The following is a 13,645-nucleotide window of genomic DNA, read 5'->3' as shown; positions in this document are numbered from 1 at the left end:
TCTTAGTTTTATTTTATCTTAACATATCTTTGTTTTACTTTGTTGCTGAAAGATAGTTTCACTGGATATAGAATTTTAGGTTAACAGTTCTTTCAGCAGTTTAAAACGGGCTACTTCTTTTTGGTTTTCATGGTTTCTGATGAAAAATTGCTAGTCATCCGAAATGTCGTTCCTCTGTAGTTTATGTGTCATTTTTCTCTGTCTGCTTTCAAGATAATTTCTTTGTCTTTCATTTTGAACACTTAGTGGTGTGTGTTCCTGTGTATTTATCTATGTGGGGATTAACTGATCTTAACAAATCTGTAGTTTTGTGTTTTGTGAAATTTGGGAAGATTCCAACCAGTATTTCTTCAAATATTTTATATTGCTTTCCTCTCTTTTAGAAGTTCGGTGACTTATTATTGTTGAACCATAAAATCCTGAGATTCTGTGTGTGTTTTTTATTGTAATCCCTTTTCTTCCTGCTGTTCAGATTGGATAATTTCTATTGATCTGTCTTCATGTTCACTGATTCCTCATTTTGTGATCTAGCAAAACTAGATCCATTGAGTTTTTAAAATTCTATTGTAACTTTTAGTTCTAAAATCCCCCCTTGTTCTCCTGTCTTGTGTTGCTTTCCTAAGACCCTCTAGTTTTCCATTGGTTTCAAGAGTATTTTTGATTGCTTCTGGAAGCATTTTTATTATAGCTGCTCTAAAGTTTTTGTCAGATAACTTCAACACCTGGGTCATCTTGGGGTTAGTATCTTTTGTCTTTTCCATGGAGGTCAGGCATTTTCCTGGTTCTTTGTATGTTGAGTAACTGAATTGTTTGCTGGATAGTTTCAATATTAGGAGAACTACTCTGACTAGGGAATAAAAGTCATATAGGTTTACAATGAGGCATAGAATTACTCTTTGTGGTTCTCTTATCTCTTTTTTTGCTTTAGCTATGTTCAGGAAAACAAAACTTAACAGCAGTCTAGTTGGAAGACAGACTAAAGTCTTTTTCTCTAGTTGCCTCGGTCAGAAGGACGATCTCACTAGGACTTGCAAGTAAAGAGAGCTCCGTGTAATGACTTCTGATGCTAAGGTTACCTGGAGCCTGGGAGCTGTGTATGCTTTCAGGTAGGGCCTTTTACTGTTAGTTAAGAACTCTCATAAATAGACTAATATTAATGAGAAAGTAACAGAAGAACATTTTTTCAAGTTTTAGCATACAATTTTAAAATGTAGTTTTGAATGTTATTTTGAAATCTGTTTATTTAAAAATTTTTAAAGTTAATGTCAAATAAGCATGCACATCTTCAAATCATAACTCATAGAAAAGGGTATATTTTTATTTATCACAATGGATTCCTTAAGTATGTAAAGGAAAGAATTATCAACTTCAATTTTTTTGATTGAAGAAAGTCACCTTAAAAGTTTACTATAAACAGAATAAGACTTTCAACAGGTGTCAGAATAGTTTTAAATTCTCCATCATTATCATAACTTTGCTTTGTGACAGGTGTGTAATCCCTATTGTGGCAGGTGTGTAACTCCTGTTAGGGAATATTACCCAAATGCCCTGCTTCTGGTATCTTCTCCTACACTCTCAGGACCAGAACAAGCCTTTGATTATCTGTCTTTTAATCTCTACTCAGATGTTGATCATTGCCCTTCCATGCTCAGATGTGGAGAATTACATACAATGATCGTTACTCTTCTGTTCCCTTTCCCCTTCTCTCTCTCTCTCATCTTTTGGTTAAATCTATTACATGAGATCTATTGAATAAATCAAGTTTCTGTGAAAGTTTCCTCCTTGTGTTAAAAGTTTTTACTCCCCTATTTTTTAATACTTGATAACTTGATTATAAATACTTGAATTACAAGGATTATTGCTGATCAGATTTTTAAGAATCAGTTTTCTTAAATAGTACAGGTTGTTTCTATTCATAACACATTGACTAGGACTAGTCACCTAGCCTGCATGATCAGAGTAGGAAAATTGGATACCTCTTGCTTATGGATATTTCTTTGATGTGTTTATTTTCCAGTGTTACTCAACTTGAGTCTTTTTATCTGGGCTTTCCAATTCACTGTGAAGCTTTGATTAGATGGGCATGTTTGTAGCCAGCTACCTTCCTAGTCTTCATGCCATCTACAAGGAACCTGTCCTTCTGGTGTTCTGTGCCATGGACACTGAAACCAAACTCTTCTAGTGCTTAGTGCTTAAAACAACCACTCTGAGTCTGTGAGCAGGATCCTCTGGGCTGAGCTAACCGTGGCTAGGCGCTCTTATGTTTCTGTGACATCTGCTGGTTCTAGGCAGGCTGGCCGGTCTAGCATGGACATGATGACACAGCTTGGTTCTCGCAGGCTAGCCCAAGCATGTTCTCATAACAAGGCCAAGGTGTAAGAGCGAGCAAGTTCAGTTGTGCAAGAGGGCAGGAAGAAGCATGCATTTGCATTGGAAGCCTCTGCCTGGCTCATGTTTGCTAATATTCTGTTGCCCAAAGCAGGTCTCTTGGAGAAGCCCAAGGTTGGAGTGGAAAGGGACTACAAAGTTCTAAGGCAGAGGGAAGCCATTAATCAGGCCCATAAATACAGTCAGCCTGTCACACACACCAGGCTTGCTCCTACCTCAATGCCTTTGCATGCGTCTCCTGTCTGGTTTCTTCTTTACATGCCTGCGTGGCAAGCTGGGTGGTGCACTCCCGCAGGTCTTGTTCATACGCCATCTGTCAGTGAGACCTTCACGTCCGACCACACTCCATACTTAATAGCCACCTACCTCCTCCTGCTTCCCAGCTCTATTGTTCTTTACAACTTTTATCAGAGCTGTGTTCTGAGATACTCTGTATTCTGTTTTTTAAAGTGCATGCCTTCCCTCAACTAGAATGTATGCTCCGTGAGGTCAGGGACTTCAGTTTAATTGCACAGTCTTTATTGCCTAGAATCCTGGCACATAGTAGGCTCTCATTAAATATTTATTCAATAAAGGAATGAATATGCATTGATCCACTTTTACTTAAATTCTAATTACTGTCTCAAAGTTCTCACCTGCCTTCTGTCATGGAGCGTGTAAAGTGTCAGCTGTCTTGGTTAGAATGCCTGATGATGGAGTTTTTCTACTTCTCATAGAGACATAGACCATGCAGTATGTAAGAGTAGTTCTGCCACTTATTAGCTGTCTGACCTGGGCCAAGCTTTGTTTTGTTTTGTTACCTCTCTCTTCCCTCATCTGTAATAGTTTCAACCTCATTGTGAGTTGTCGGGAGAAGTTGAACAAGTTTAATATACACAAAGTACATAAAGAGCGCCTGGTACAAAGTATGCAGTATATAAGATTGGTACAATAATTATAGCATAGTGTTCCTATCACTCATTTGTTATTAGAGTATGTGGCATAGGACAAATGGAATCAGAATCTGGAGAGATCTTATATTGATGGAGAAATTGGAAGTCTTGAAAACTGACAGCATATTATTTTGAAAGAGGAAAAGCACATAAAGCAAATGAAATACCCAGGTGATATTTTTCCCAAGTGTCTATGGTAACGTTGTATCCTTACATGAAATGTTCTTTACAAAATATTATTTGTTATTTTAGGGTTTATTAAAAAACACCTAAAAAAACTAGTGAACATACATTTTTACTGCCTGCCTAGAGAGCCTTAGAAGTACCTGTACCATTCTAGACAACATTGGAGAGAAGATAATTCATTACTTACACTGGATGCCTTGGGCAATATAACTTAATTCTCTCGTGGAACTCCAGTTGAGAAAGAAAGAAAATATCTTGACTAAGGTGACTCCTAGTTCTCTGATCTTATCTGTACCCTGTTACTGCTCTGACCTCAGTTGAACTCTCTCGAATGTGATTCCATCAGTCTATTCTGAGCTTACCCAGAATATAGAGCTTTTAATATTTTCATGCAGCCAGCACCTATAAACTACTGGCTTCATGCTAGTGTCCCTCCCTACCTAGCTGCTACGAATTAGAACTTTTATCAATGGGGTGTAGGTCTCACCTTAACTGAGCTTATAGTCCTAATAAGCCATTATGCCCCAGTTATTTCCTTATGACAGTATTTTCTCACAAATCTTTGATTTTAGTGCTGTGGGATATGGTTCTGTGGAATGGTGCCCTAGAGTTTTGGAGAACTGAGTGACTTGGGATAAGAGATTACAATGAAAGAAAATTAGGACTGGAGGGGTTATGCCAAAAGGCAGGAAACGTGATATATTGTTAAGATGTGTAAAAGGATTTGCCATTGAGAGTCCTAAATCTACAGGGCTTCCTGTTGTTTCCCATGATACACATCGACATTTCCATTCAGTTTTATGCCTGCTCCAAAGACAGTTCCATTCCATTAAGTTACATGTATGTGACCAAAATGATCTATTTACTGAAGACCCATTTGAATATCAGTGGTGAGTAGTTCTTGAATTTTTTAAAGTTAAGTAAATGTAGTGGATGATTTTATGGACAACTTAAATTAGTTTATTTGTGGTGCTGTTTTGTTTGGGTTTTTTTTCTCCGAGAACCTCAGAAACTTTAGGGTTTACCCACTCTTAAATTAGCCAGAAAAAATTTTTTGATCCCCTAATCCATTTTAGGTTAACTTCTAAATTTAACTCGAACTCAGGATATTTTCTGCTTATTGATTTCATGAATACCACTTCCCTATTTTTATGTTTCTCTCTACCTAGCCAAAGCAGCTGTGGAACTGGGATCAACAAACTCTGAAATCCTCACCCTCTTCCTAACCTTAAATTGGTTCCAGACACCTGTCTGTCCCTTGATTGTAGTACTTCCGCCTTTTCCAGTGAAACTATTCCTTCACAACCCACAGACTTCAGAACCAAGATGTTAGTGAGGAGTGACTAAGAATTACTAATATTCTTGACTCTCCAGTCCCTATGCCCCATGATTTTACGGGCCGGACAGAACACTAACTACCCACTGCCTCTCTGTCTGCACTCAGGCGTTGAATGTACTGCTTTAAATGTACGTCATAATCCGCAACAGGGCTTCGTCGCTGTCCGGCCATGCTGCTGCTGCCTCACTTTCCCTATTAAGACTGCATTTCCTCTCATGCACACCTCTCAGCTCCCACTCTCGTCTGTGGACCTCATCTCAAACTTTGTTGAGAAATGAGACGCAGCTCTCTTCTCACCACCACATCTACAAACCTATCTGCATTTGTCTTCATGTTCTCTGTCTGCCTTTCACTTGTTATCAGAGACCTTCCCTGACAGTCTAATGCCTCTTCTTGGCACTCAGGTTCCATCTCCTCTTACAGTCTCTAGAGCGTCTTTCCTGCAGTTAGTATCTCTCTCCACGTCAGCAGTTCTGCCTTTCTTGGATTTTCTCTTTAGCCTGCAAACGTGCCCTGTTATCTCCAGCCCTAATACATATGGAAACATGTAGGACTGTGATCACCCAATATGTGCAGATACATAAATCTCGTCCTTTGTGGTGTCTTCTCTCCACTATTTCTTGTTCCTATTCTTATCCAGTAAGTTTTCCGCACTGAATAGTTTTTCTCCTACCTCAATGTCTGCTTCTTCTCAACCATTTTTGTGGTCCCTTTTCCTTACCAATCCTCCAAGTATTGGTAGACTCTAGGGTCGCGTCTTCTTTGCCAAACTCCCCTGGAGATCTGCTTATTGGTATGCTGTGACACTTAAATGTATGTCCTCCTGAGTTTTAAAATGCTTAGCCAGCTGCCTCTTTGGTCATTTCATCAACCTCTCTCATTGGTGAAATAATGTGTATGTCCTTCCCTCATCATTCCCGTCTTCAATAAATGACATCACTGCCCGCTTTGTTGCTTACACCAAAATTTTGGAGTCAGCCTTGATTCTTATTTTTCTGTCACCCCTCATGTCTAATCTATCAGTGAGTCTTATGTTCTCTTCTAAAATATATCCCAGATTCACCACTATTTCTCTATTCACTGCTTCCCTTTGTCCAAGGAATCACCTTCTAGTTCTTAATTCTCTCTTCAGCTCTCATCTGTTATTTCAACTGAGGTTTTATTTTAATGACTGTGTGATTCAAAATTCAGATATTTATAATTTACTCATGTTTCTTTTTCACACGTGTGGTCTTTAAGCTTGTAGATTTTCTAGAGTTATCTCAGTAGAAACTTCACCTTATATTTTGGTCTATAATTTATTAGCTTTGATTTCCCTGTCAAGGTGATTATATTTGTTTTGTATTTTACAGGAATTCAGATTTTCCCCTGAATGACTGATGCTCTAGTCTTCTTGCTTTCAGTACAGTGATTCTTTTAAAAATCTTCTTTAAAATGTAAGACCATGTCTCTCTTTTTTATTATTATCATTATCATTATCATTGTCATTATTATTATTACTACTATCACCTTTGGTAATAATCATTTGTTTTCTGGCATCTATTAGATTAGTCCTGTAATTTCCTCCCTTGACCTATTAAGTATTATATATCTGGATTCCTAATGAATGACTATCCTTGCATTAAAAAATATATAGGGTCCTAATTTATGTTTAAGAGTTTGTCTTTCCTTACAGATTGGATTATTTTATAGTTTCATTTTATCTTTTTTGGGGTGATTATCTTTGCAAGTTTGGCATCTGGATTTTGCTGGCTTCATAAAATGAATTTTGAAGATTTTTAATACTCAATCATCAGTTAATAATCGACAATGTATTTTCTTTAAAGGTTTGATAGACACTAATCATAATAATCTGGAACCAATGCCTTCTTTCTGGGAAGAAGGGAGCCAGTAGCTGTTGTTTTTTGTGCCGTTGTTGCTCTTCAGTTCCTTCCATAGTATGTCTGCATTTATATTTTAATATAGGTGTCTTCTGAGCTAGGCTTTAAAAAAAATTTTAACCTTTTTTTTGGAGAAGGAATTTGGCCATTTGTAATGTCACTAGAAATGATCAATTGTTAATTGCCAGGTTGTAATTGCTGTGGTCTATTGAAGAAATCAAAACAGGGCATGAAATGTGGTTCCTTTCTTGATTTTTTTGTTTTTGTTTTTAATTCTTTCATTTCCCTTTCAGGATTGTTGTAACAGATTTTCTTGTTTTTCCAAGAAAGCATTTTAAGGCCAAAACTATGTATCTACTGTTAGCTTTACAGTATCTTATTCTATTTTATAATATCTTTTTTATATCTCTCTTTTATAAGTGTTAATCAAAATTCTTTCTTTTACTCTTCTGGGGAAATCTGAAAGAATTTTCTCTCCAAGATTCATCTTCTCTAATTTTAACCAGGGCTCATAGTGATTTTTCTTTATTCTTTGGATATAAAATTACTTTTGTTTGGGGAGATAAGAAAAATGATTTCCAGACATTCATGGTGTGGCCCTGCCCTATTTAACCAGCCATCATTTTCTTCTCCCCAGCAAGAAAATTTCATTCTGATCACCTCCATCTCCACTTTTCCCCATACTCATTCCCCATCTCTAATCTTTTTTTTCCCTTTTCTCCCCTTCTTCTCTCCCATCCCTTGGAGGAAACGTTTTTCATCCTAACTGCATATGAGTTTTGTCTATGGAGCTTTAGGAAAAAAAAAAGACTGTGGGTGATAGAGTCCTTAATTTACTGGATTGGAAAGAATCACTGAATAGACCAGAAGTTAAATTTTGTTAGGTTTGAGGTGCCTATTAGTAGAAATATTCAGTAGGGCCAGCCTATTGACTCAGGTGGTTGGAGCACCGTGCTCCTAACGCCCAGGTCGCCAGTTCGATTCCCACATGGGCAAGTAAGCTGCGCCCTCTACAGTTGAGATTGTGAATAACTGCTCTCCCTGGAGCTGGGCTGCTGTGTGCTGCCGCAGGCTGCCCTGGGCTACTGTGTGCTGCCATGAGCGGCCGGTGAGTGGGTGACCAACTGTGGGGAGGGGTATTTGGGGGAGGGGGGGAGGAGGCTCATAATACCAGCATGGACCAGGGAGCTGTCTCCTACACGACTAGACTGAGAAACAACAGCTTGAACCGAAGTGGGAGGGGGGTCAAAAGAAGGGGGAAACATAAAATGAAAAAAAATATTCAGTAGGCACTTGGACAAAAAGATTATGAAGTTGAGAGGACAAAGGTGGACTTAAAAATTCGGGCTTTCTCAGTCCATATTTGACATATAAAATCACAAGATTGGATAAGGTCACCTGGCGAGTAAGTATGCCTAGAGAAAAAGAAGACATCTGCTACTCTTGGGGGATATGAGAAGTTAGCCAAGGAGCCATAAAGGGAAATACTGCAATATCTGACTGTCGCAAAAATTTTAAACTTATGTCATTTCTTCTCAAACTTTAATATGAATCATTTAAAGTTCAGTAGGCCTGAGATAGGGCCTGTGATTCTAATACTCTGAAAAACTTCCAGAAGGTTATGCTGCTCGTGGTCTATGGACCATACTTTGAGTAGCAAGACTTTATATGACCAAAGAGACATAAAGGGAAAAATAAGGAAAGACTGCAACATTTGTAGAGAATAAGGATGAATACCCAGAATAAAGGGTATCTGCGGGTCAACAAGACAAAGAAAATAGAAGGGGGAAAGAAGATGCATAGGGAATTTTCCAAAAAGAAATTTAGACGCCCAGTAAGTATGAAAAATGCTCAACTTTCTGGGAAATACAAATTAAAACAAGATCACCTTTTCCCTTCAGATTGGCAAAAGTTCAGAAGTTTGTCAATACCCAGTCCTGGTGGGGGATTGTGAGGAACAGGTGGACTCATGCCCTGTGAATAGGAGTATGACTTGGAATTTTTTTCTTTTGGAAGGCCGTTTGGCGTATTTACGAGGTTTTTAAATGGGCATGTCCTTCAATCCAGGAATCCTTTGCTGTGATATTGAAAAGGAAAACTTGCACCTTTGCCCAGAAAGGCAGTTCAGAACTATTGATTGAAGCATTGTTTAGAGTTGAGAAAAATGGAATAATTTAAATATCCTCTAGTAAGGAAATTATTAAATAAACCAGGGATCCTAAACCCCTTTGCTTGCTTTTTCCTCTTGTACATGTTTAAATTTTCTCACATTTTTCATTATAATTTTAAGTAGTTTAAAAGGTCATAGTTTCTAGTGTATATTATATTTATGTTAAATACATTTTTGGTCACACATTAAAACTGAAGATTTAGATTTATAAGAGAGTAATCTACCACATAGTATGATTTGTAAACCACTCCGATAAATTGTACTTATTTTTCATCAAGAAAAAAATCTCACTTTTTATTTACCTTAAAATAAACATGTAATATGCACCTGTATTATAACCACAAAACTTATGAATTGTAGTCTGGTTGGCTGGATAAATGATAAGACTTGGAGCCTTGCCAAAATTTTGTTTCATTGATAAACTAAGGTCTTGCTCTTAATTTCCCCCCACTTTTCTCTTAAGGGATTTTCCTTTGTGTCTTGTTTGTTAGGTACTTTGGAGTTTCTACATCAGAGATCAATACACCTTACTTACTAGTAGGATTTGAGTTGGATGAGAACACTCTTTTATAAAGTAGGCATTTACAAAGGAGCAATTTTAAACGTAGAGGAAAAAACGAGAACTAGTTTTTAAGCAGATTGATTGGGAAGAATACAAATAGATGTTAGGGATCTAGAAATTAATTCTCCTAAAATTATTTATGTCCACCTAACCTTAGGTTACCACTGAAGTTCGAACGTCATAGGAATTTACAGTGTCATAACATTATTATGAAACGAATGTATTTATACTTATTATAACCGTTTAAAAGGATGCTTCTATAACTATTTAAAAGGAGCGAAATATATATGTATTGACATGGAAAAAGTTCGGAGGCATGTTGTTCAGTGAAAAAAAGTCTTAAAAGTATTTTTATATATTATATTTGATTATATGTATTTTATATTCTATATATGTATTCATGGTTTTTACTTGAGTAGAAAGGAGATGTGGAAGGATACATACCAAACTAGAAACAGCACTTGCCTTCTTGGGGGGCCCAGGAATGTGGGGAAAGTGAAAAGAGATTTTCATCGTTTATTCTGAATACTTGTGTCTTATTTGAATTTTTGTATTAATATATTGTATTACTAGTGTAGAAAACAATGTTTTAATGTTTAATAGAGGGAAAAACCACTATACTAAATGATCTCTAAGGTCTCCTAGCTCTAAATTTCAAGGAATGCTGGCAGTTACTGCAATATTTTAATAGAAATGTTAAAGTATTTCTAATTCCTATTCTAAGTGATTTTATTTAAATTGTTTTTAAATATTTTTTAGGTGTGGAATATCAAACAAATGATTAAGTTGACACAGGAACATATAGAGGCCCTATTGGACAAATTTGGTGGAGAGCATAATCCACCATCAATATATCTGGAGGTGAGTTTTTGAGTATCATATCTAGTAATTCTGAAAAGAAAAAAATGAACCTATAAAAAGCATTTGTACTGATAATGGTAATTTTAGGGGATAGGATTAGAAATAGATAATGGGAAGAGGGAAGAATTAACATTGTCTTTACTATGCTTCATCTTGTTTCACTTGTTAGAAATGTGTAGTATTTGTAATTTGGAGAATGTCAAAACTAAAGAAAGAATCATATCTAAACTTCAAAATATTACTCTGGTTAAAAAAAAAATCATTAAAAAAGAAGAGAAAGCATTCTGCTGTGGAGGTCAGCAAACTAGTTACCATGTTAGAAAACGGGGAGAATTTTGTAAAATATCTTTATTCTAGAACAGATCTCCCCCGAATTGGTTTTTGCTTCCTTTCAGGGAAAGTTTACAATATTTAAGTAGCTCAAAATTGCTTAGCGTGATGGTTTAATAGTGCTTTGAGGCTTTTGTATCAAGCCTGGAGCATCACTGTAAATTGATAGAGTTTGTCATGGCTCTTAATACTATGAGGTAGTAGTTACTGTTATAATCACAGATAAGCTTCCTCGGCATTAGTTTCGTTACGTAAATCACTCAGGTCCCACAGCGAGCCCTTGGGTGGGACCTGGGCAGTCGGGCTCCATAGCCTACACTGCTTAGCTACACTGTCCCTAGCAAAGCTGGTTCCAGCTATCATCACTAGTCATGCAAGGACCTAACCCTAAATTACAAGTGATCAGGTTACCATTTGCCTTCAAATGCCAGAGACTTTCAGGCATGGATTGCCAGACTCCTAAATTGCTAATTTAATAATCTAGTTAATTTTTTTTATTTTTCAATGTTGCCAACTTTATTTTGTGGATTTGTGTCAGAATGTTTAGTTTACAAGTGTGGAGGCTCTAACTATATCATTTGCTTTGAGACGTACATTTAAAATGATTTTTATTGTTTAAAGCTTCATTCAACATCAAAATTACCTTGGGTAACTTTTGATGACTTATATCTGTGGACTAAGCTAATAGTGGTTTTTTCAAAACAGCACCTTGCCTGAACATGACTTGAAAGAAATTAATATATTGAAAAAATATATTTGAACCTTTATTCGATTACTTTAATTACACCATTGAACTATTTGACTATTCCAGTTGGTGTACCTTCTGTTTTCTCATTGTGTAGGCCAATTTGCCTATCAGTCCGCATGTCTGGTTCACTGGTCTTTATAATTTCTGTGCAATAACTAATGGCAAGGACTAGATGCACGACTGTGTAAAGAGATTACACACAACTCTATCCTATTGCACTTCAATAGTATGTAGCATGTGGGGATTAACGGGCAGCTTGAATTTCCTGGGTGATCGCTGGACCAGCCCTGTTTTAAGGACCCTAGCTAGTCAGTCACTCCCCACACCCTGACATGAGGCAGGTGCTGTTACCCTCAGTCCACATTTAAAAGCCTGAGGGGGCAATCCTCCTGAACTGGCGCTCATCCCCTTAATTTCCTGGGAGCCCTGTGAACTTGGGGCCGCCAGTCATTAAGTGCCAAAGCGCTTCCCGCTGCACTGGACATCCTTGCCTTTCACATGCTGCCTGAGAACTGACGCTCATGTCCCCTATGCCCAGTGAGGAAGGCATTGTCCATCACCTAGACTCTGGCTTACGAAGCTTTATGTACTTCTGTAGGTGCCTGTGTCGTGCCCCGTGATGCGCAGAATCTAACCTTCACAGCGGCGCTGTTTAAGCTGTTCAGGCTCACTGGGGCACGTTCACTCTTAGCCCCACACTTGGAACGGTATCCAAATAAACAGTTGGCCCTAAATGGTACTTTTTGTAAAAAGGACGCAGCTACACCTGAGGTGCAGATAAGTTTATGCACCTCAAGAGCGAAGTCAGTTCCTGTCAAGTACACCACGCCCTTAAACTAGCCAGGGCCAGGGCTCTTTTCTCATCTGTCTCCAGGGGCGGTGCACGCCGCAGTTAGCTGGAGCTGCGGGTCTCACTAATCACGCCAACAGGACCGCTGGGCCTTACAGGGCAGGCACAGGAACGTGCGGGGCTCTGAGGAGCAGAGACTCCAGGATCCCCGACGTCTCCCTGGGCACGTTGTCCTGGGCTTTAAAGGCTGAGTCCTCACCGCGCCCTGGGAACCTGCCCAGCAGCTCAGCACTGCGTGTCGCTTACAGTTAGGCAGACAGCCCCACTCATGCGCAGCCTGTGCTCTGGGCCAGAGCCTGACCTGGGGCCACACGCAAGTACTGCGGGGACTCAAAGGCAGTGAGCTAATTACTTTCTAAAGGGCAAGTTAATCTGCAGTATTTCAGGAGAAAGTAAATTTGCATTTCTAAAATAAACTCAGAAGTCTGGAAATAACCATTCTCTTCTTCACATGGCTTATCCCAGAACGCACAACCAGTTAGAGTCAGTGCTAGGACTAGAATTCATACCTCTGAATACTGCTTAGTGTACTTTCTAATATCCCATGCTGTCTGTCTTACTTATGTCTGTGGAGGACAAGCAGAGGCAAATGGTCTTGGAGAAAATAGTAATTCTTTGTTAATCAGAATTAGACAACTTAACCAGCAGCTTTTCTGCCAACCATTTCTCTGTGGGAGACTCCCCCCCACACACACACTCAGATGTAATATATTTGCATCTGTAACCATTTCTCACTATAGCAGGGATTCCCTGCCCCCTCCACAGTCTTCAGACTTTTTTGTTGTCAAATTACATCTAACTAGGACAGCATACAGCACGTCATACCTCATAGGTTATATCATTAGCATGTAGATTCTTATTCTTGGGACTCACAACACAAGTTCTCTGTAGAAGGCAGTAAAATATAGTGGGTAAGATGAGTGAGCCGTGATTCACACAGACCTTATGTTTGAGTCCTGGCTGTGTCTTCATCTGCAGAGAGGGTGTCTAACCTCCCTATACCTCACGTCATTGGTGAAATAGGAATAACATCACACATGTGGTAATCGAAGGTTATTTGAGTGGTAATTACGAAATAGCATAATTCCTGATATATATTAAGAGCTCCATAAGTCTTTGATTCATTAATTCAACAGATATTTATTGAGTGCCTGCTAATGTTTATATTTTTCTAAGCTCTAAGGATATAACAATTTCTTAAAAATCTCTACCTTCAAGCAGCTTATAATTTAATCCAGAGAGGGGGTTACAGACAATAAACATAAATGAGTCAAAACATTCACCTTACCATTGTTTGCTATATTATGAGGAGGAGCCTGGCTGGAGATGACAGTATTCTCCCTGGGAAACCTGACCAGGCCCAGGGAAAAGACCTGTGGGTACTGACATTTGAAGGCCC

General features: G+C 38.4%; 1 protein-coding gene across 7 annotated transcripts in view; it reads left to right on the top strand.

The window, feature by feature from the left end:
• BRAF (B-Raf proto-oncogene, serine/threonine kinase) overlaps positions 1-13,645 on the top strand; it is a 119,381-nt gene that overhangs the window by 26,362 nt on the left and 79,374 nt on the right. For all 7 annotated transcript variants that reach the window (XM_081038632.1, XM_081038636.1, XM_081038635.1 and 4 more), the window contains exon 2: positions 10,217-10,318. In XM_081038632.1, the coding sequence (XP_080894758.1) occupies positions 10,235-10,318 (84 nt within the window). In that variant the 5' untranslated portion in view covers positions 10,217-10,234. The remainder of the gene's footprint in view (positions 1-10,216; positions 10,319-13,645) is intronic.

This window comes from Rhinolophus hipposideros (assembly GCF_964194185.1).
Source record: "Rhinolophus hipposideros genome assembly, chromosome: 25".
Taxonomy (NCBI): domain Eukaryota; kingdom Metazoa; phylum Chordata; class Mammalia; order Chiroptera; family Rhinolophidae; genus Rhinolophus; species Rhinolophus hipposideros.
Note: the sequence above shows the minus strand (reverse complement) of the source record. Positions and strands in the feature narration are given on the sequence as shown.